The sequence below is a fragment of the Salmo trutta genome, unplaced genomic scaffold (genome assembly GCF_901001165.1).
Source record: "Salmo trutta unplaced genomic scaffold, fSalTru1.1, whole genome shotgun sequence".
Classification (NCBI taxonomy): Eukaryota; Metazoa; Chordata; class Actinopteri; order Salmoniformes; family Salmonidae; genus Salmo; species Salmo trutta.
This window is the reverse complement of record NW_021822694.1, coordinates 143635-166126: the sequence shown is the minus strand read 5'-3', so window position 1 is coordinate 166126 and position 22492 is coordinate 143635. Positions and strand designations below refer to the sequence as shown.

At 48.1% G+C, this 22492-nt stretch overlaps 1 protein-coding gene across 1 annotated transcript in view; it reads left to right on the top strand.

The window, feature by feature from the left end:
- The window catches only part of LOC115183658 (formin-2), a 103381-nt gene that overhangs the window by 46126 nt on the left and 34763 nt on the right, over positions 1–22492 (top strand). Inside the window, exons 8-13 of the mRNA XM_029744763.1 lie at positions 4941–5028; positions 17222–17283; positions 19861–19952; positions 20372–20501; positions 21463–21609; positions 21973–22032. Coding sequence (XP_029600623.1) covers positions 4941–5028; positions 17222–17283; positions 19861–19952; positions 20372–20501; positions 21463–21609; positions 21973–22032 — 579 coding nt within the window. The remainder of the gene's footprint in view (positions 1–4940; positions 5029–17221; positions 17284–19860; positions 19953–20371; positions 20502–21462; positions 21610–21972; positions 22033–22492) is intronic.

Sequence of the window (22492 nt, the reverse complement as noted above, 5' to 3'; positions counted from 1 at the left end):
TCTCTCCTAGTAGACCTGACCTGTGTGAGGTCACCGTGGGTTCCTCTCTCTCTCTCTCCTAGTAGACCTGACCTGTGTGAGGTCACCGTGGGTTCCTCTCTCTCTCTCTCCTAGTAGACCTGACCTGTGTGAGGTCACCGTGGGTTCCTCTCTCTCTCTCTCCTAGAAGACCTGACCTGTGTGAGGTCACCGTGGGTTCCTCTCTCTCTCTCCTAGTAGACCTGACCTGTGTGAGGTCACCGTGGGTTCCTCTCTCTCTCTCTCTCCTAGTAGACCTGACCTGTGTGAGGTCACCGTGGGTTCCTCTCTCTCTCTCTCTCTCTCCTAGTAGACCTGACCTGTGTGAGGTCACCGTGGGTTCCTCCCTCTCTCTCCTAGTAGACCTGACCTGTGTGAGGTCACCGTGGGTTCCTCTCTCTCTCTCTCCTAGTAGACCTGACCTGTGTGAGGTCACCGTGGGTTCCTCTCTCTCTCTCTCTCCTAGTAGACCTGACCTGTGTGAGGTCACCGTGGGTTCCTCTCTCTCTCTCTCTCTCCTAGTAGACCTGACCTGTGTGAGGTCACCGTGGGTTCCTCCCTCTCTCTCCTAGTAGACCTGACCTGTGTGAGGTCACCGTGGGTTCCTCTCTCTCTCTCCTAGTAGACCTGACCTGTGTGAGGTCACCATGGGTTCCTCTCTCTCTCTCTCCTAGTAGACCTGACCTGTGTGAGGTCACCGGGGTTCCTCTCTCTCCTAGTAGACCTGACCTGTGTGAGGTCACCATGGGTTCCTCTCTCTCTCTCCTAGTAGACCTGACCTGTGTGAGGTCACCGTGGGTTCCTCTCTCTCTCTCTCTCTCCTAGTAGACCTGACCTGTGTGAGGTCACCGTGGGTCCCTCTCTCTCTCTCTCCTTGTAGACCTGACCTGTGTGAGGTCACCGTGGGTTCCTCTCTCTCTCTCTCTCTCTCTCTCCTAGTACACCTGACCTGTGTGAGATCACCGTGGGTTCCTCTCTCTCTCCTAGTTGACCTGACCTGAGTGAGGTCACCATGGGTTCCTCTCTCTCTCCTAGTAGACCTGACCTGTGTGAGGTCACCGTGGGTTCCTCTCTCTCTCTCTCCTAGTAGACCTGACCTGTGTGAGGTCACCGTGGGTTCCCCCCTCTCGCTCTCCTAGTAGACCTGACCTGTGTGAGGTCACCATGGGTTCCTCTCTCTCTCTCTCCTAGTAGACCTGACCTGTGTGAGGTCACCGTGGGTTCCTCTCTCTCTCTCTCCTAGTAGACCTGACCTGTGTGAGGTCACCATGGGTTCCTCTCTCTCTCCTAGTAGACCTGACCTGTGTGAGGTCACCGTGGGTTCCTCTCTCTCTCTCCTAGCAGACCTTCTGGTCTGTCTCTAAACCTCCAACAGGGTAATTATTTAATCAGAGAGCAGTCGTTCAGTGTGCTACAGCTGCTGATGGGGAAATGGACGCCGGGTATTTGTAATCATGTACAGACTTTTTCTTTCTTTATTTTCTCCATTCCTTAATTCCCAAAAGTGGCCTCGGGCGTTGTTGAGGTGAAAACATCTGAAATGTAATGTTTCTGATTTTATACGTAGAATCTGGTGTGTCATGTAGCAGCCAGTTAGATAAGATACGGGGTGGAAGCAGAAAGAGATGGAACGAGCAACACCTTATTTTATTATATTATTTCACCTTTATTTAACCAGGTAGGCTAGTTGAGAACAAGTCCTTTATTTAACCAGGTAGGCTAGTTGAGAACCAGTCCTTTATTTAACCAGGTAGGCTAGTTGAGAACAAGTCCTTTATTTAACCAGGTAGGCTAGTTGAGAACAAGTCCTTTATTTAACCAGGTAGGCTAGTTGAGAACAAGTTCTCATTTACAACTGCGACCTGGCCAAGATAAAGCAAAGCAGTTCGACAACATACAACAACACAGAGTTACACATGGAGTAAAACAAACATACAGTCAATAATACAGTAGAACAATAAGTCTATATACAATGTGAGCAAATGAGGTGAGATAAGGGAGGTAAAGGCAAAAAGGCCATGGTGGCAAAGTAAATACAATATAGCAAGTAAAACACTGGAATGGTAGATTTGTAGTGGAAGAAAGTGCAAAGTAGAAATAGAAATAATGGGGAGCAAAGGAACAAAAATAAATAAATAAATAAATACAGTAGGGGAAGAGGTAGTTGTTTGGGCTAAATTATAGATGGGCTATGTACAGGTGCAGTGATCTGGGAGCTGCTCTGACAGCTGGTGCTTAAAGCTAGTGAGGGAGGTCAGTGTTTCCAGTACCTACTCTGACAGCTGGTGCTTAAAGCTAGTGAGGGAGGTCAGTGTTTCCAGTACCTACTCTGACAGCTGGTGCTTAAAGCTAGTGAGGGAGGTCAGTGTTTCCAGTACCTACTCTGACAGCTGGTGCTTAAAGCTAGTGAGGGAGATCAGTGTTTCCAGTACCTACTCTGACAGCTGGTGCTTAAAGCTAGTGAGGGAGGTCAGTGTTTCCAGTACCTACTCTGACAGCTGGTGCTTAAAGCTAGTGAGGGAGGTCAGTGTTTCCAGTACCTACTCTGACAGCTGGTGCTTAAAGCTAGTGAGGGAGGTCAGTGTTTCCAGTACCTACTCTGACAGCTGGTGCTTAAAGCTAGTGAGGGAGGTCAGTGTTTCCAGTACCTACTCTGACAGCTGGTGCTTAAAGCTAGTGAGGGAGGTCAGTGTTTCCAGGACCTACTCTGACAGCTGGTGCTTAAAGCTAGTGAGGGAGGTCAGTGTTTCCAGTACCTACTCTGACAGCTGGTGCTTAAAGCTAGTGAGGGAGGTCAGTGTTTCCAGTACCTACTCTGACAGCTGGTGCTTAAAGCTAGTGAGGGAGGTCAGTGTTTCCAGGACCTACTCTGACAGCTGGTGCTTAAAGCTAGTGAGGGAGGTCAGTGTTTCCAGTACCTACTCTGACAGCTGGTGCTTAAAGCTAGTGAGGGAGGTCAGTGTTTCCAGTACCTACTCTGACAGCTGGTGCTTAAAGCTAGTGAGGGAGGTCAGTGTTTCCAGTACCTACTCTGACAGCTGGTGCTTAAAGCTAGTGAGGGAGGTCAGTGTTTCCAGTACCTACTCTGACAGCTGGTGCTTAAAGCTAGTGAGGGAGGTCAGTGTTTCCAGGACCTACTCTGACAGCTGGTGCTTAAAGCTAGTGAGGGAGGTCAGTGTTTCCAGTACCTACTCTGACAGCTGGTGCTTAAAGCTAGTGAGGGAGGTCAGTGTTTCCAGTACCTACTCTGACAGCTGGTGCTTAAAGCTAGTGAGGGAGGTCAGTGTTTCCAGGACCTACTCTGACAGCTGGTGCTTAAAGCTAGTGAGGGAGGTCAGTGTTTCCAGTACCTACTCTGACAGCGAAGTACACAGGAAGTTCATCCTGTCCTGAATGTTATCTGGTGGTCGTCTCTTTGTTCCCTTCATGAAACGGTTCTGACCGATGAAGGTCAGGAGGAAGACGGTGAGAACGAGGGGGGAGAAGAGCTTGACGGTGAGCTTGGATGAGAGTCGGTAGTAACCAAGGTTGTGGGAAGGTCAGGTCCACATTTACTTCCACTAAACACATCAGAAGTTGAGAAAGTAACTTTTTAAACTGGGATGTCAGGCTTTTAAAATCAATTTGCAATAACTGCTCTCCCCCCCGCCTCGTTCTCCCGCTCTTTCCCTTCCCCCCCTCGTTCTCCCGCTCTTTCCCCCCCCCTCGTTCTCCCGCTCTTTCCCCCCCGCCTCGTTCTCCCGCTCTTTCCCCCCCGCCTCGTTCTCCCGCTCTTTCCCCCCCGCCTCGTTCTCCCGCTCTTCCCCCCCCCCCTCGTTCTCCCGCTCTTCCCCCCCTCGTTCTCCCGCTCTTCCCCCCCTCGTTCTCCCGCTCTTTCCCCCCCGCCTCGTTCTCCCGCTCTTTCCCCCCCGCCTCGTTCTCCCGCTCTTCCCCCCCCCCTCGTTCTCCCGCCCTTCCCCCCCTCGTTCTCCCGCTCTTTCCCCCCCGCCTCGTTCTCCCGCTCTTTCCCCCCCGCCTCGTTCTCCCGCTCTTTCCCCCCCCGCCTCGTTCTCTTTCCCCCCCGCCTCGTTCTCCCGCTCTTTCCCCCCCGCCTCGTTCTCCCGCCCTTCCCCGCCTCGTTCTCCCGCTCTTTCCCCCCCCCCCCCTCGTTCTCCCGCTCCAAAATAGACATTTCAAATGCCATATTATGTCTATATACAGTGGTGTAATGATGTGCAAATAGTTAAAGTACAAAAGGGAAAATAAATAAACATAAATATGGGTTGTATTTACAATGGTGTTTGTTCTTCACTGGTTGACCTTTTCTTGTGGCAACAGGTCACACATCTTGCTGCTGTGATGTCACACTGTGGTATTTCACCCAGTAGATATGGGAGTTTATCACAATTGGATTTGTTTTCTAGTTCTTTGTGGATCTGTGTAATCTGAGGGAAATATGTATCTCTAATATGGTCGTACATTGGGCAGGAGGTTAGGAAGTGCAACTCAGTTTCCACCTCATTTTGAGGGCAGGTCAGCCAGGTCTGCCTACGATTGGCCTTTCTCAATAGCAAGGCTATGCTCACTGAGTCTGTACATAGTCAAAGCTTTCCTTCAGTTTGGGTCAGTCACAGTGGTCAGGTATTCTGCCACTGTTTACTCTCTGTTCAGGGACAAATAGCATTCTAGTTTGCTCTTTTAGTTTTCTTGTGATTCATGCGTCTATCTCTCTCGTTCATTCATTCTCTCTGAAGTTGACATTGTCTTTCACTCTCTCCCGCTCTCCCCTCTCCCGCTCTCCCCTCTCCCGCCTCCCCTCTTCCGCTCTCCCGCCTCCCCTCTCCCGCCTCCCCTCTCCCCCTCTCCCGCCTCCCCTCTCCCGCTCTCCCTCCTTCCCTCTCTCTGAGTGTGTCATGTATTGATGTTTCTCTCTCTCTCTGCAGGTGGTCAAGTTGCTGAACAACAAGCGTTCTCAGGCTGTGGGGATCCTGATGTCCAGTCTGCATCTGGACATGAAGGACATCCAGCATGGTGAGATAATGACCCCATAGCTCTATCATTACAACACTATAGATAATGACCCCATAGCTCTATCATTACACCACTATAGATAATGACCCCATAGCTCTATCATTACAACACTATAGAGATAATGACCCCATAGCTCTATCATTACAACACTATAGAGATAATGACCCCATAGCTCTATCATTACAACACTATAGAGATAATGACCCCATAGCTCTATCATTGCACCACTAGAGATAATGACCCCATAGCTCTATCATTACAACACTATAGATAATGACCCCATAGCTCTATCATTACAACACTAGAGATAATGACCCCATAGCGACCTCCTAGACATACTGTCAGATTTAGAGGGAGAGGACAGTGAGTGACTGGATCGACTGTTATTTTTGTACCAAAAAAAAAAGGCATTTCCTTCAGTTTTGATGATGGTATTTTTTGTTTTGCGTCATCGAGAGTTGTCTTGTTTCCTTGTTGTTCTCTGACCTTTCTGAGTTGTTGGCTGGTTGGGTTTCTGTCATTGTTTAGAAGCAGACGTGTTTTGAAGTCAAAGTTCCCCTTGGCTTTCTGGAAGCAGTGACCTCATTTCCTTTCTCTCCTCGCGGTAATAGTACTAGAAACGTTCTGAGCGAATAATGCAAGAAATTACACCCCCCCCCCCCCCCCCTCCCCCAAAAATACTGCTACTTTGTCCAGGAAACGGGGCGATCTGTCTGACGGTGTCATCTCGTCTCACATCCTGTGATCACATTGGCCTTAAGGAAGAGATCAATGAGACCCTTCCTTTCCTCTGTCTGTTATCTGAATCCAGAACAGGGTTTATGTTGGTTACCACCACATTCCTAAAAAATGGAAGAACGTCTCCGAACGTTTTTCCAACTTTTTCTCATCTGCCATGAACAACAAAATGTTGATTATTGCGTCTTTTCCCCACATTATGAATTTTATATATAGCGAAAGACCAAAACCAGACACAAGATCTGTCATTTACATGAATTATGTTTGTTTTTTCACTTTGAGAAGGGTACTTTTCTCAGGAATACTGAACAATCAAAATTACAGTCCTGCCTGCGTCTCAAATGTCCCTGTTGTCTGTACTCTGTAGATGGAAATATGAATCTCTTTTGTTCTGTGTTTTGAGGTGGAATGTAAATGTCAAATCAACAGAAGTCCCTAATCAGTCCAATATTTCAATGTTTTGATGGAATTTAACCAGCAAGAATGGAAACAATTCCCTCCCTTCCCAACCGTGTCTCAGAAAACACACACCAAGTCTTTTACTTTAAAGAGTTACGTTACTTCAACAGCCAATTTTCTCTTGTGAGTCGATGTGAAGTGAAATACAGCGTTTTGAAACAGATATTCTAGTGGTGGTTAGACATCTTACTGCACGTTGAGTCAGTCTCAGAACAGAGCGAGGGACCAGGTCTGGCACCAGGTCTGGCACCAGGTCTGGCACCAGGTCTGGCACCAGGTCTGGCACCAGGTCTGGCACCAGGTCTGGCACCAGGTCTGGCACCAAGACGTTTGGTGGCATTTTACTATAGATGGAGCTCTGTGAAGTCACTCTAACCACTAGGCTACCCGCCGCCCCTCCACTCTAACCACTAGGCTACCTGCCTCCTCTAACCACTAGGCTACCTGCCTCCCCTCCACTCTAACCACTAGGCTACCTGCCTCCCCTCCACTCTAACCACCAGGCTACCTGCCGCCCCTCCACTCTAACCACTAGGCTACCTGCCGCCCCTCCACTCTAAGCACTAGGCTACCTGCCGCCCCTCCACTCTAAGCACTAGGCTACCTGCCGCCCCTCCACTCTAACCACTAGGCTACCTGCCGCCCCTCCACTCTAACCACTAGGCTACCTGCCGCCCCTCCACTCTAAGCACTAGGCTACCTGCCGCCCCTCCACTCTAACCACTAGGCTACCCGCCGCCCCTCCACTCTAACCACTAGGCTACCCGCCTCCCCTCCACTCTAACCACTAGGCTACCCGCCTGCCCTCCACTCTAACCACTAGGCTACCCGCCGCCCCTCCACTCTAACCACTAGGCTACCCTGCCGCCCCTCCACTCTAACCACTAGGCTACCCTGCCGCCCCTCCACTCTAACCACTAGGCTACCTGCCGCCCCTCCACTCTAAGCACTAGGCTACCTGCCGCCCCTCCACTCTAACCACTAGGCTACCTGCCGCCCCTCCACTCTAACCACTAGGCTACCTGCCGCCCCTCCACTCTAACCACTAGGCTACCTGCCTCCCCTCCACTCTAACCACTAGGCTACCTGCCTCTCCCCCTCTAACCACTAGGCTACCTGCCGCCCCTCCACTCTAACCACTAGAGGATTTTGCGATCAGACCGCAAGATCGAATTCCTGTCTATTGTTGAAAAATGATTTGTCTCTGAAACCACAGTCTTCCCATTTTTTGTTCAAATAATTAGTTTTATTTAACTTAGCGTATTATAATCTTGTGTCTTCAGCACCGTAGCAAAACGAACAGACAGATGAGCGGCCAACAGACTGTCAGTGTGTGTGGTTAGGAAGAAATTTAAATGTATTTATTTAACCCTGTTTTATTTAGGTAGTAATAGACCAATCAGAATCATCCATCTGCCTGAGGAGCCAGACCGTCTGAGACTTACAGAACGCAGAAACACATTGATTAGATTGAAATGTGCTACAAATTCTGTTGGCACCAGAATAAAATATACAGGAACATTCCTCCCAATAAGTCCTGATTTGTTAAGCAGAGCTAAAAACAACAGCAGGAATCTCCTCTCCACCCTCCTCTCCACCCTCCTCTCCACCTCCACCCTCCTCTCCACCTCCCACCTCCACCCTCCTCTCCACCCTCCTCTCCACCCTCCTCTCCACCCTCCTCTCCACCCTCCTCTCCACCTTCCTCTCCACCCTCCTCTCCACCTCCACCCTCCTCTCCACCTCCACCTTCCTCTCCACCTCCCACCTCCACCCTCCTCTCCACCTCCACCCCAGCCCTTAGTGAGTTGGACCAGCCCTTCATCTGGGACTGTTGATTCCTCCCTTAGTGAGTTGGACCCTCCCTTAGTGAGTTGGACCGGCCCTTCATCTGGGACTGTTGATTCCTCCCTCAGTGAGTTGGACCAGCCCTTCATCTCAGACTGTTGATTCCTCCCTTAGTGAGTTGGACCGGCCCTTCATCTGGGACTGTTGATTCCTCCCTTAGTGAGTTGGACCGGCCCTTCATCTGGGACTGTTGATTCCTCCCTTAGTGAGTTGGACCGGCCCTTCATCTGACTGTTGGTTCCTCCCTTAGTGAGTTGGACCAGCCCTTCATCTGGGACTGTTGATTCCTCCCTTAGTGAGTTGGACCAGCCCTTAGTGAGTTGGACCCTCCCTTAGTGAGTTGGACCAGCCCTTAGTGAGTTGGACCCTCCCTTAGTGAGTTGGACCCTCCCTTAGTGAGTTGGACCCTCCCTTAGTGAGTTGGACCCTCCCTTAGTGAGTTGGACCCTCCCTTAGTGAGTTGGACCCTCCCTTAGTGAGTTGGACCGGCCCTTCATCTGGGACTGTTGATTCCTCCCTTAGTGAGTTGGACCAGCCCTTCATCTGGGACTGTTGATTCCTCCCTTAGTGAGTTGGACCCTCCCTTAGTGTGAAGGACCCTCCCTTAGTGAGTTGGACCAGCCCTTCATCTGGGACTGTTGATTCCTCCCTTAGTGAGTTGGACCCTCCCTTAGTGAGTTGGACCCTCCCTTAGTGAGTTGGACCCTCCCTTAGTGAGTTGGACCCTCCCTTAGTGAGTTGGACCGGCCCTTCATCTGGGGCTGTTGATTCCTCCCTTAGTGAGTTGGACCAGCCCTTCATCTCAGATCTTGGACTATTGTCTTAGTATTCTCAGTTAGAAAGCATTTTAAGAGAATTATTCCCTTTAAATAGTGCACTACTTTTGACCAGGGCTCTGGTTGAAAGTAGTGCACCAAATGGGGGAGAATAGGGTGCCATGTTTGGGAATCAGCCAATCTGTCCTGTCCGTTTTTAATTCCAACAGGCACCGTGTCGTAGCAAGCATGCCGAGGCGTTCTGTCGTTTACTACGACGTACTCTCACTGTACTTAACGCTTCAGATGTAATACTATATCTTTTAGATTTAAACATTCAACCACTTCATCTCTGTTTGTGTTCAAACATTTTTCCTTTTTTAAAGGATTACAGTTCGAGGCGCCAGATCCTTTCTAGCCGAGATTAAAAGTCGAAGTGAGGAATTTAAACACACGGTGTTTTTATCTGACAGATTTTGAGGTAATGTTTCTTTCATCAGGCCGTTTTTTTAGTGGAGTGTTTCACCGCTGATTACATGCTGGTAGACAAATATTCCCCCTCTAGACTAGACCGACACACGATGTGAGCTAGACAGGGTAATGTCCTCCTCCCTCTCTCTCTCTCTCTCTCTCTCTCCCTCTGTCTGTCTCTCTGTGTGTCTCTGTCTGTCTGCGTTTCTCTCTGTCTGTCTGCGTCTCTCTCTGTCTGTCTGCGTCTCTGTCTGTCTGCGTCTCTGTCTGTCTGCGTCTCTGTCTGTCTGCGTCTCTGTCTGTCTGCGTCTCTGTCTGTCTGCGTCTCTGTCTGTCTGCGTCTCTGTCTGTCTGCGTCTCTCTCTCTCCATGGCTTAGTGTTACCAAAGGCTCTGTCTGTCTGCGTCTCTCTCTCTCCATGGCTTAGTGTTACCAAAGGCTCTGTCTGCGTCTCTCTCTCTCCATGGCTTAGTGTTACCAAAGGCTCTGTCTGTCTGCGTCTCTCTCTCTCCATGGCTTAGTGTTACCAAAGGCTCTGTCTGCGTCTCTCTCTCTCCATGGCTTAGTGTTACCAAAGGCTCTGTCTGTCTGCGTCTCTCTCTCTCCATGGCTTAGTGTTACCAAAGGCTCTGTCTGTCTGCGTCTCTCTCTCTCCATGGCTTAGTGTTACCAAAGGCTCTGTCTGTCTGCGTCTCTCTCTCTCCATGGCTTAGTGTTACCAAAGGCTCTGTCTGTCTGCGTCTCTCTCTCTCCATGGCTTAGTGTTACCAAAGGCTCTGTCTGTCTGCGTCTCTCTCTCTCCATGGCTTAGTGTTACCAAAGGCTCTGTCTGTCTGCGTCTCTCTCTCTCCATGGCTTAGTGTTACCAAAGGCTCTGTCTGTCTCTCTCTCCATGGCTTAGTGTTACCAAAGGCTCTGTCTGCGTCTCTCTCTCCATGGCTTAGTGTTACCAAAGGCTCTGTCTGTCCACAGGTTGCTCTGATAAAGTTAACAACAAAGGAATGACCAACGAGGTTGCAACAAGTCTCAGTGGACTTAAACTGCCGTTTGTTTGGAGTAGTGTTGAATCACAGGACTGTTCAGAGGGCTGAGGATGTTGAATCACAGGACTGTTCAGAGGGCTGAGGATGTTGAATCACAGGACTGTTCAGAGGGCTGAGGATGTTGAATCACAGGACTGTTCAGAGGGCTGAGGATGTTGAATCACAGGACTGTTCAGAGGGCTGAGGATGTTGAATCACAGGACTGTTCAGAGGGCTGAGGATGTTGAATCACAGGACTGTTCAGAGGGCTGAGGATAGGACAAGTAGAGACTGACTACTGCTGCTGTTCAGATAGGGCTGAGGATAGGTCAAGTAGAGACTACTGCTGCTCAGATAGGGCTGGGTATAGGTCAAGTAGAGACTACTGCTGCTCAGATAGGGCTGAGGATAGGACAAGTAGAGACTGACTAGACAGCTGTTCAGATAGGGCTGAGGATAGGTCAAGTAGAGACTGACTAGAGACTACTGCTGTTCAGGTAGGGCTGAGGATAGGACAAGTAGAGACTGACTGGAGACTACTGCTGCTCAGATAGGGCTGAGGATAGGACAAGTAGAGACTGACTAGAGACTGCTGTTCAGATAGGGCTGAGGATAGGTCAAGTAGAGACTGACTGGAGACTGCTGTTCAGATAGGGCTGAGGATAGGACAAGTAGAGACTGCTGCTGTTCAGATAGGGCTGAGGATAGGACAAGTAGAGACTGACTGGAGACTACTGCTGTTCAGATAGGGCTGAGGATAGGTCAAGTAGAGACTGACTAGAGACTACTGTTCAGATAGGGCTGAGGATAGGTCAAGTAGAGACTACTGCTGCTCAGATAGGGCTGAGGATAGGTCAAGTAGAGACTACTGCTGCTCAGATAGGGCTGAGGATAGGTCAAGTAGAGACTGACTAGAGACTGCTGTTCAGATAGGGCTGAGGATAGGTCAAGTAGAGACTACTGCTGTTCAGATAGGGCTGAGGATAGGTCAAGTAGATACTGACTAGAGACTGCTGTTCAAATAGGGCTGAGGATAGGTCAAGTAGAGACTGACTAGAGACTGCTGCTGCTCAGATAGGGCTGAGGATAGGACAAGTAGAGACTGACTAGAGACTGCTGCTGCTCAGATAGGGCTTAGGATAGGTCAAGTAGAGACTACTGCTGCTCAGATAGGGCTGAGGATAGGACAAGTAGAGACTGCTGCTGCTCAGATAGGGCTGAGGATAGGTCAAGTAGAGACTGACTAGAGACTACTGCTGTTCAGGTAGGGCTGAGGATAGGTCAAGTAGAGACTACTGCTGTTCAGATAGGGCTGAGGATAGGACAAGTAGACTGACTGGAGACTGCTGTTCAGAGGGCTGAGGATAGGACAAGTAGAGACTACTGCTGTTCAGATAGGGCTGAGGATAGGTCAAGTAGAGACTGACTGGAGACTGCTGTTCAGAGGGCTGAGGATAGGACAAGTAGAGACTACTGCTGTTCAGATAGGGCTGAGGATAGGTCAAGTAGAGACTGACTAGAGACTGCTGCTCAGATAGGGCTGAGGATAGGTCAAGTAGAGACTACTGCTGTTCAGATAGGGCTGAGGATAGGTCAAGTAGAGACTGACTAGAGACTACTGCTGTTCAGATAGGGCTGAGGATAGGTCAAGTAGAGACTGCTGCTGTTCAGATAGGGCTGAGGATAGGTCAAGTAGAGACTCACTAGAGACTACTGCTGCTCAGGATAGGACAAAATAGAGACTACTGCTGTTCAGATAGGGCTGGGTATAGGACAAGTAGAGACTACTGCTGTTCAGATAGGGCTGAGGATAGGTCAAGTGGAGACTGACTGGAGACTGCTGTTCAGGTAGGGCTGAGGATAGGTCAAGTAGAGACTGCTGCTGTTCAGATAGGGCTGAGGATAGGTCAAGTAGAGACTGACTAGAGACTACTGCTGCTGTTCAGATAGGGCTGAGGATAGGTCAAGTAGAGACTACTGCTGTTCAGATAGGGCTGAGGATAGGTCAAGTAGAGACTACTGCTGTTCAGATAGGGCTGAGGATAGGTCAAGTAGAGACTACTGCTGCTCAGATAGGGCTGAGGATAGATCAAGTAGAGACTGACTAGAGAGTGCTGTTCAGATAGGGCTGAGGATAGGTCAAGTAGAGACTACTGCTGCTCAGATAGGGCTGAGGATAGGTCAAGTAGAGACTGACTAGAGACTGCTGTTCAGATAGGGCTGAGGATAGGTCAAGTAGAGACTACTGCTGCTCAGATAGGGCTGAGGATAGGTCAAGTAGAGACTGACTAGAGACTGCTGTTCAGATAGGGCTGAGGATAGGTCAAGTAGAGACTGCTGCTGTTCAGATAGGGCTGAGGATAGGTCAAGTAGAGACTGACTAGAGACTGCTGTTCAGATAGGGCTGAGGATAGGTCAAGTAGAGACTGTCTAGAGACTGCTGCTGCTCAGATAGGGCTGTTGATAGGTCAAGTAGAGACTACTGCTGCTCAGATAGGGCTGAGGATAGGACAAGTAGAGACTGACTAGAGACTGCTGCTGCTCAGATAGGGCTGAGGATAGGTCAAGTAGAGACTGACTAGAGACTGCTGTTCAGATAGGGCTGAGGATAGGTCAAGTAGAGACTGACTAGAGACTGCTGCTGCTCAGATAGGGCTGAGGATAGGTCAAGTAGAGACTGACTAGAGACTGCTGTTCAGATAGGGCTGAGGATAGGTCAAGTAGAGACTGACTAGAGACTGCTGCTGCTCAGATAGGGCTGAGGATAGGTCAAGTAGAGACTGCTGCTGTTCAGATAGGGCTGAGGATAGGTCAAGTAGAGACTGACTAGAGACTGCTGCTCAGATAGGGCTGAGGATAGGTCAAGTAGAGACTACTGCTGTTCAGATAGGGCTGAGGATAGGTCAAGTAGAGACTGACTAGAGACTACTGCTGTTCAGATAGGGCTGAGGATAGGTCAAGTAGAGACTACTGCTGCTCAGATAGGGCTGAGGATAGGACAAGTAGAGACTGACTAGAGACTGCTGCTGCTCAGATAGGGCTGAGGATAGGTCAAGTAGAGACTGACTAGAGACTGCTGTTCAGATAGGGCTGAGGATAGGTCAAGTAGAGACTGACTAGAGACTGCTGCTGCTCAGATAGGGCTGAGGATAGGTCAAGTAGAGACTGCTGCTGTTCAGATAGGGCTGAGGATAGGTCAAGTAGAGACTGACTAGAGACTGCTGCTCAGATAGGGCTGAGGATAGGTCAAGTAGAGACTACTGCTGTTCAGATAGGGCTGAGGATAGGTCAAGTAGAGACTGACTAGAGACTACTGCTGTTCAGATAGGGCTGAGGATAGGTCAAGTAGAGACTGCTGCTGTTCAGATAGGGCTGAGGATAGGTCAAGTAGAGACTCACTAGAGACTACTGCTGCTCAGGATAGGACAAGTAGAGACTACTGCTGTTCAGATAGGGCTGGGTATAGGACAAGTAGAGACTACTGCTGTTCAGATAGGGCTGAGGATAGGTCAAGTGGAGACTGACTGGAGACTGCTGTTCAGGTAGGGCTGAGGATAGGTCAAGTAGAGACTGCTGCTGTTCAGATAGGGCTGAGGATAGGTCAAGTAGAGACTGACTAGAGACTACTGCTGCTGTTCAGATAGGGCTGAGGATAGGTCAAGTAGAGACTACTGCTGTTCAGATAGGGCTGAGGATAGGTCAAGTAGAGACTGCTGCTGTTCAGATAGGGCTGAGGATAGGTCAAGTAGAGACTGACTAGAGACTGCTGTTCAGATAGGGCTGAGGATAGGACAAGTAGAGACTACTGCTGTTCATAGGGCTGAGGATAGGACAAGTAGAGACTGACTAGACTACTGCTGCTCAGATAGGACAAGTAGAGACTGACTAGACTACTGCTGCTCAGATAGGGCTGAGGATAGGTCAAGTAGAGACTGACTGGAGACAGCTGTTCAGATAGGGCTGAGGATAGGTCAAGTAGAGACTGACTGGAGACTGCTGTTCAGATAGGGCTGAGGATAGGTCAAGTAGAGACTACTGCTGCTCAGATAGGGCTGAGGATAGGTCAAGTAGAGACTGACTAGAGACTGCTGTTTAGATAGGGCTGAGGATAGGACAAGTAGAGACTGACTAGAGACTACTGCTGCTCAGGTAGGGCTGAGGATAGGTCAAGTAGAGACTACTGCTGCTCAGATAGGGCTGAGGATAGGTCAAGTAGAGACTACTGCTGCTCAGATAGGTCTGAGGATAGGTCAAGTAGAGACTGACTAGAGACTGCTGTTCAGATAGGGCTGAGGATAGGTCAAGTAGAGACTACTGCTGTTCAGATAGGGCTGAGGATAGGACAAGTAGAGACTACTGCTGTTCAGATAGGGCTGAGGATAGGTCAAGTAGAGACTGACTAGAGACTGCTGTTCAGATAGGGCTGAGGATAGGTCAAGTAGAGACTGACTAGAGACTACTGCTGTTCAGATAGGGCTGAGGATAGGTCAAGTAGAGACTACTGCTGCTCAGATAGGGCTGAGGATAGGTCAAGTAGAGACTACTGCTGTTCAGATAGGGCTGAGGATAGGTCAAGTAGAGACTACTGCTGCTCAGATAGGGCTGAGGATAGGACAAGTAGAGACTGACTAGAGACTGCTGTTCAGATAGGGCTGAGGATAGGTCAAGTAGAGACTGACTGGAGACTGCTGTTCAGATAGGGCTGAGGATAGGTCAAGTAGAGACTACTGCTGCTCAGATAGGGCTGAGGATAGGTCAAGTAGAGACTCACTAGAGACTACTGCTGCTCAGGTAGGGCTGAGGATAGGTCAAGTAGAGACTGCTGTTCAGATAGGGCTGAGGATAGGTCAAGTAGAGACTACTGCTGCTCAGATAGGGCTGAGGATAGGTCAAGTAGAGACTACTGCTGCTCAGATAGGGCTGGGGATAGGTCAAGTAGAGACTACTGCTGCTCAGATAGGGCTGAGGATAGGTCAAGTAGAGACTGACTGGACAGTTAACATTTTTATTAATAAAACTATATTTTTGTCCACATTTTATTTGTTTTTTATTTCATTTCACCTTTATTTAACCAGGTATGCCAGTTGAGAACAAGTCCTTTATTTAACCAGGTAGGCCATTTGAGAACAAGTCCTTTATTTAACCAGGTATGCCAGTTGAGAACAAGTCATTTATTTAACCAGGTATGCCAGTTGAGAACAAGTGATTTCCGTAGATGTAATGAATAGGATAATATATACCTTGTTTTGAGTTGTATTATTATTGTTGGTGGTCGGAGACACTTACAGTATATATTAAGATAATAGCTTTTCCTTCAGAAAGGTTGTCTGGGAAATTGGCCTGATAATTTCCCCTCCTTTTTAAAAAAAGCGTTGGAGCTGAATTGGCTTCAGAGATGCTAGTTAACCGAGCAGACAACCAGTCTCTCCTTGACAGCTAGTCCCGATGTGGAGGAGTGAGTTGTTTTGTTGCCATGCAGCCAAATGTAGTTAATTTCCCCCCCTCTAGCCTCATCACACCCCCATTAAGCTTCTTAGTGGTGTCAGGCTTGGTGGTGGGGGGGCTTTTAGACGCCTGTGGGTGGTACTGAACTCTGTGGGAATTAGGAAGAGGAAAGAAATGCTCAAATCTGTCTTTAAAGCTGTGAGCTTTGAACACGGTGGGTTTGACCCCCCCTGTTGAAGGTTGTGGAGTTGGGATTTAATTCATCTGTTGGATTATGAGCAGAGCTGTGCTCCCCTGTATCCAGGCCGTGTCAGGAATGAGCTTATTTTGTTGTCGGTGGTACTGACTCCTTCCCTCCCCTCCTTCCCTCCCCTCCCTTCCCTCCCTTCCCCTTCCCTCCCCCCCCCCCTCCCCTTCCCTCCCCTCCCCTCCCCTCCCCTTCCCTTCCCTCCCCCCCTTCCCTCCCCTTCCCTCCCCTCCTTCCCTCCCCTCCTTCCCTTCCCTCCTTCCCTTCCTCCCTCCCTCCCTTCCCCTCCTTCCTTCCCCTCCTTCCTTCCCCTCCCTCCCTTCTCTCCCTCCCCTCCCCTCCCTTCCCTCCCTCCCTCCTTCCCTCCCTCCCTCCAAGTTCTCACAGCTCTCAGGGTGTTTAGCTCCCAGCCTGCACCTGATCTCGCTGCTCTGGCGTCTTGTTGGTGTCTTGCGTCACTGCGTCTCGGCCTTGCGGAGATATATGCAGGAGCGTTTCGTAAGTCTCTTGTTGGCTCCGACACTTGTTTTGACCCCAATCTCTCCCGTCAGACGAGGGCTGTAGAAAGGTCAAAGTGTCGTCGTCCCCCCACCCCCATTACCAGCCTTCAGTCTTTAAGCTTATGACCAGTGGTCAGACGGTGACTGGGCAAGACAAAGATTTAAGTTTCATTTACACCAGCTCTGTCAGGAGGAATGGGGCCAAAATTCACCCAACTTATTGTGGGAAGCTTGTGGAAGGCTACCCAAAACATTTGACCCAAGTTAACCAATTTTAAAGGCAATGCTACCAAATACTAATTGAGTGTATGTAAACTTCTGACCCACTGAGAATGTGATGAAAGAAATAAAAGCTGAAATAAATAATTCTCTCTAATATTATTCTGACATTTCACATTCTTAAAATAAAGTGGTGATCCTAACTGACCTAAAACAGGTGATTTTTACTAGGATTAAATGTCAGGAATTGTGAAAAACAGTTTAAATGTATTTGGCTAAGGTGTATGTAAACTTCTGACTTCAACTATATAGATAGATAGATATAGATCTATATATTGTGTGTGTTAATTAACCACACTGTGTTCTGTCCCTTCCAGCCATCCTCAATAACCACTAACTGTGTTCTGTCCCTTCCAGCCATCCTCTATAACCACTGTGTTCTGTCCCTTTCAGCCATCCTCTATAACCACTGTGTTCTGTCCCTTCCAGCCATTCTGAACCTGGACAATACTGTGGTGGACCTGGAGACTCTACAAGCCCTCTATGAAAACGTAAGGCTCTGATCTTTCATCCCTGAGTCCAAAGGAAGGTGTGTTTTGGGCCAGGGATTCAAACACATGCAAATAAATGAGCATCACACTGTGCGGCTAATCTGTGTTGGTTTGAATCCTGGCCTTAGTCTTATTGTTTGGCTGTCAATGTCATGTATCCAGGCTATAATGGACTCCTCTTAGTTCTGGCTACAGTACCTGGCATATCACTATAGACCTCAATCACCTACCGCTGTTCAGTAAGGAACAGAAGAGGCTTTGTGAGAAATAATTTATTTACAGTATCACTTTGTTCAGGCCTTGTTATAACAATGGGTTCTGGTTGTTTCGGGCCTTGTTAGAACAATCGGTTCTGGTTGGTTCTGGTTGTTTCAGGCCTTGTTAGAGCAATGGGTTCTGGTTGTTTCGGGCCTTGTTAGAGCAATGGGTTCTGGTTGGTTCTGGTTGTTTCAGGCCTTGTTAGAGCAATGGGTTCTGGTTGTTTCGGGCCTTGTTAGAGCAATGGGTTCTGGTTGGTTCTGGTTGTTTCAGGCCTTGTTAGAACAACAGGTTCTGGTTGGTTCTGGTTGTTTCAGGCCTTGTTAGAGCAATGGGTTCTGGTTGTTTCAGGCCTTGTTAGAGCAATGGGTTCTGGTTGCTTCAGGCCTTGTTAGAACAATGGGTTCTGGTTGTTTTGGGCCTTGTTAGAACAATGGGTTCTGATTGTTTCGGGCCTTTTTAGAACAATGGGTTCTGGTTGTTTCGGGCCTTGTTAGAACAATGGGTTCTGATTGTTTCGGGCCTTGTTAGAACAATGGGTTCTGGTTGTTTCGGCCTTGTTAGAACAATGGGTTCTGGTTGTTTCGGGCCTTGTTAGAACAATGGGTTCTGGTTGTTTCGGGCCTTGTTAGAACAATGGGTTCTGGTTGTTTCGGGCCTTGTTAGAACAATGGGTTCTAGTTTTTTCGGGCCTTGTTAGAACAATGGGTTCTTGTTGCTTCAGGCCTTGTTAGAACAATGGGTTCTGATTGTTTCGGGCCTTGTTAGAACAATGGGTTCTGGTTGTTTCGGCCTTGTTAGAACAATGGGTTCTGGTTGTTTCGGGCCTTGTTAGAACAATGGGTTCTGGTTGTTTCGGGCCTTGTTAGAACAATGGGTTCTGGTTGTTTCGGGCCTTGTTAGAACAATGGGTTCTGGTTGTTTCAGGCCTTGTTAGAACAATGGGTTCTAGTTTTTTCGGGCCTTGTTAGAACAATGGGTTCTTGTTGCTTCAGGCCTTGTTAGAACAATGGGTTCTGGTTGCTTCAGGCCTTGTTAGAACAGTTGGTTCTGGTTGTTTCGGGCCTTGTTAGAACAATGGGTTCTGGTTGTTTCGGGCCTTGTTAGAACAATGGGTTCTGGTTGCTTCGGGCCTTTTTAGAACAATGGGTTCTGGTTGTTTCGGGCCTTTTTAGAACAATGGGTTCTGGTTGCTTCAGGCCTTGTTAGAACAATGGGTTCTGGTTGCTTCAGGCCTTTTTAGAACAATGGGTTCTGGTTGCTTCGGGCCTTGTTAGAGCAATGGGTTCTGGTTGCTTCGGGCCTTGTTAGAGCAATGGGTTCTGGTTGTTTCGGGCCTTGTTATAACAATGGGTTCTGGTAAATCACTCATGTAAAATGTAAGTGGAGGAAATGTTTTAGACATTGTGGCTTTTGTGTTTTCTTGGTTTTGTTTTCTTCAAGGCACCACCAGTTTAGGAGACACTTGTTAGTTTTCCATGTAAACAAGGGTCTGATTCCATGTACCAGAATAACATACTACTATTAAACTACTGTAGTGGTGAACTACTACTACTGAAATACTACTACTGTACTACACTACTACTGAAATACTACTACTACTACTACTGAAATACTATTACTGTACTACACTACTACTGAAATACTACTACTGTAGTAGTAGTGTAGTGTAGTATTTCACCACTACTACTACAGTAGTACTGCTACTACTGAAATACTACTTCTGCAGTAGTAGTGTAGTATTTCAGTAGTATTTCACCACTACCACTACTACTACTACTACTACTACTACAGTACTACTGAAATACTACTACTGTACTACACTACTACTACAGTACTACTGAAATACTACTACTGTACTACACTACTACTGCAGTACTACTACTGCAGTACTGAAATACTACACTACTACTGCACTAGTACTTCTGCAGTAGTACTGTAGTATTTCAGTAATATTTCACTACTACTACTACAGTACTACTGAAATACTACTACTGTACTACACTACTACTGCAGTAGTACTTCTGCAGTAGTACTGTAGTATTTCAGTAATATTTCACTACTACTACTACTACAGTACTACTACTACTGAAGTACTACTCCTATGAATGCTAAACACAGTTTTCATATTGTGGTCTTTGATGTCAGTGGTCTGAGTTCTTGGAAATTAGAGAACATGTGATGAGCACACATTTGAATCTCTAAATTTGAGAGTGGTGTCAAACTAATCAGTTGTATGTATGTATGTGGTCTGTCGTGTCTAAGCTGATCACGTTGTCTTGACGTTGTCTTGACGTTGTCCTGATGTTGTCTTTCCAGAGAGCACAGCAGGATGAGATGGAGAAGATCGATAAGCACATCAAGTCATCTAAAGACAAGGACAACGCCAAACCACTGGACAAACCTGAACAGTAGGTTTCCTAGAGGATCAGCCAATTACTCAAACAACCAATCATGTTCAAAAAGTAGAAAATGACTTCAACCTGTCCTTCGATCTCATCTCCTCCTATTCCAGGTTCCTATTCCAGGTTCCTATTCCAGGTTCTTGTTCCAGTTACACCATTAAATGGTAGCCTCAAACCCATCCTCCGATCTCTTGTCTCCTCTATTCCAGGTTCCTATTCCAGTTACACCATGAAGTGGTAGCCTCAAACCCATCCTTCGATCTCTTGTCTCCTCTATTCCAGGTTCCTATTCCAGTTACACCATGAAGTGGTAGCCTCAAACCCATCCTTCGATCTCTTGTCTCCTCTATTCCAGGTTCCTATTCCAGTTACACCATGAAGTGGTAGCCTCAAACCCATCCTTCGATCTCTTGTTTCTATTCCAGGTTCCTATTCCAGTTACATCAGATCCCCAACTTCTCAGGCCGGGTGTTCTGTATCCTGTTCCAGTCCACCTTCTCTGAATGGATCTCCTCTATCCTGCGCAAACTGGACATCCTGCAGAGAGTGTGCACGGTGAGTCTGTGGGGGTGACTATTATTATCTGACCCTGCTGGTCATCTATGAACGTTTGAACGTCTTGGCCATGTTCTGTTATAATCTCCACCTCGGCACAGCCAGAAGTGGACTGGCCACCCCTCATAGCCTGGTTCCTCTCTAGGTTTCTTCCTAGGGTTTTGGCCTTTCTAGGGAGTTTTTCCTAGCCACCGTGCTTCTACACCTGCATTACTTCCTGTTTGGGGGTTGTGGGCTGTGTTTCTATTCAGCACTTTGTGACATTGACTGATTGTAAAAAAAATGGCTTTATAAATAAGTTTGATTAATTGATTGTGACGTGTTTTGGTGTGTGTGTGTGTGTGTGTGTGCGCGTATACACCTGTTTGTGTGTCTCACCTCAGTAGAAATCAGAGGTGGTTTGATAAGGATTTGTCGTCTGGACAGTTTTACCAGACACTATCGTATTACTGAGTCAATACCGTCTCAGTCCTTCCACTGTGGAAGTTGTTTTAAACGGGAACATCAGCATAGCTTGATATTAACAGCCCCTCTGGATGAAGTGTGTTCAGAAAACAGTTTTCATGTTGAAGACTGGTGAATGATTTGATCCTATTAATCTCCTCAGCCTCATATACACTGACTGTCCCCCCCCCTCGCTCTGTCTGTCTCCATCTCTCCTGTCTGCCCCCCCCTTCTCTCTGTCTCCATCTCTCCTGTCTGTCCCCCCCCTTCTGTCTCCATCTCTCCTGTCTGTCCTCCCCCCTTCTCTCTGTCTCCATCTCTCCTGTCTGTCCTCCCCCCTTCTCTCTGTCTCCATCTCTCCTGTCTGTCCTCCCCCCTTCTCTCTGTCTCATCTCTCCTGTCTGTCCTCCCCCCCTTCTCTCTGTCTCGATCTCGCCTGTCTGTCTCACCATCTCTCCTGTCTGTCCCTTTGTCTCCCTGTGTGTGTGTGTGTGCCTGCCCGTCTCCTCCTCTCCAGACCTTGCAGAGTGGCCAGTGTGTGATGCAGGTGCTGGGTCTGGTCTTGGCCTTTGGTAACTTCATGAATGGTGGCAACCGAACCAGAGGACAGGCTGACGGCTTTAACCTGGATATCCTGCCCAAGCTGAAGGATGTGAAGAGCAGTGTGAGTGACACTACTAGGACACTAGGACCTGCACCCTATTCCCTAATGTAGAGTCCATCTGGTCAACAGTCCAATGTATAGGCAATAGAGAGCCATTTGGCACTCAGATTTTAGTTATACCTCTAAGTTACACTGTCGAACATGGCTGTCCATTTTGTCAGGGTTTATATATTGTGCTGGAAGACTGTAGTTACTGTTCCTACCATGTCTTTTGATGATACAGATGTGGATTATAATCTCCTATATATTAATTTTGTAAAAACTTTGCAGAACACTTTGTGTGAGAAAGTGTCGTTAAAAACCAAACATGAATTCCATGAACTGAAGCTCATTTTTATTTTTGTCTTTCCTCACTTTTGACAGGACAACACAAGAAGTCTATTGTCCTACATAGTTGCTTACTATCTGAGACACTTTGACGAGGTATGTTGGACATTCTGTTTATTCTGAATCCTGTTCTAATCACTCTCTTCTGTCTTGGCATGAGGAAGAACAGGACTTGACCTTTTTAAATTGTATTTATTTTCCCTCAGTGGTAACTAATGCCAGGTAAGGCGTTTAGCTAGATGAAGCCCGGTAAGGCGTTTAGCTAGATGAAGCCCGGTAAGGCGTTTAGCTAGATGAAGCCCGGTAAGGCGTTTAGCTAGGTGAAGCCCGGTAAGGCGTTTAGCTAGATGAAGCCCGGTAAGGCGTTTAGCTAGGTGAAGCCCGGTAAGGCGTTTAGCTAGGTGAAGCCCGGTAAGGCGTTTAGCTAGGTGAAGCCCGGTAAGGCGTTTAGCTAGATGAAGCCCGGTAAGGCGTTTAGCTAGGTGAAGCCCGGTAAGGCGTTTAGCTAGGTGAAGCCCGGTAAGGCGTTTAGCTAGGTGAAGCCCGGTAAGGCGTT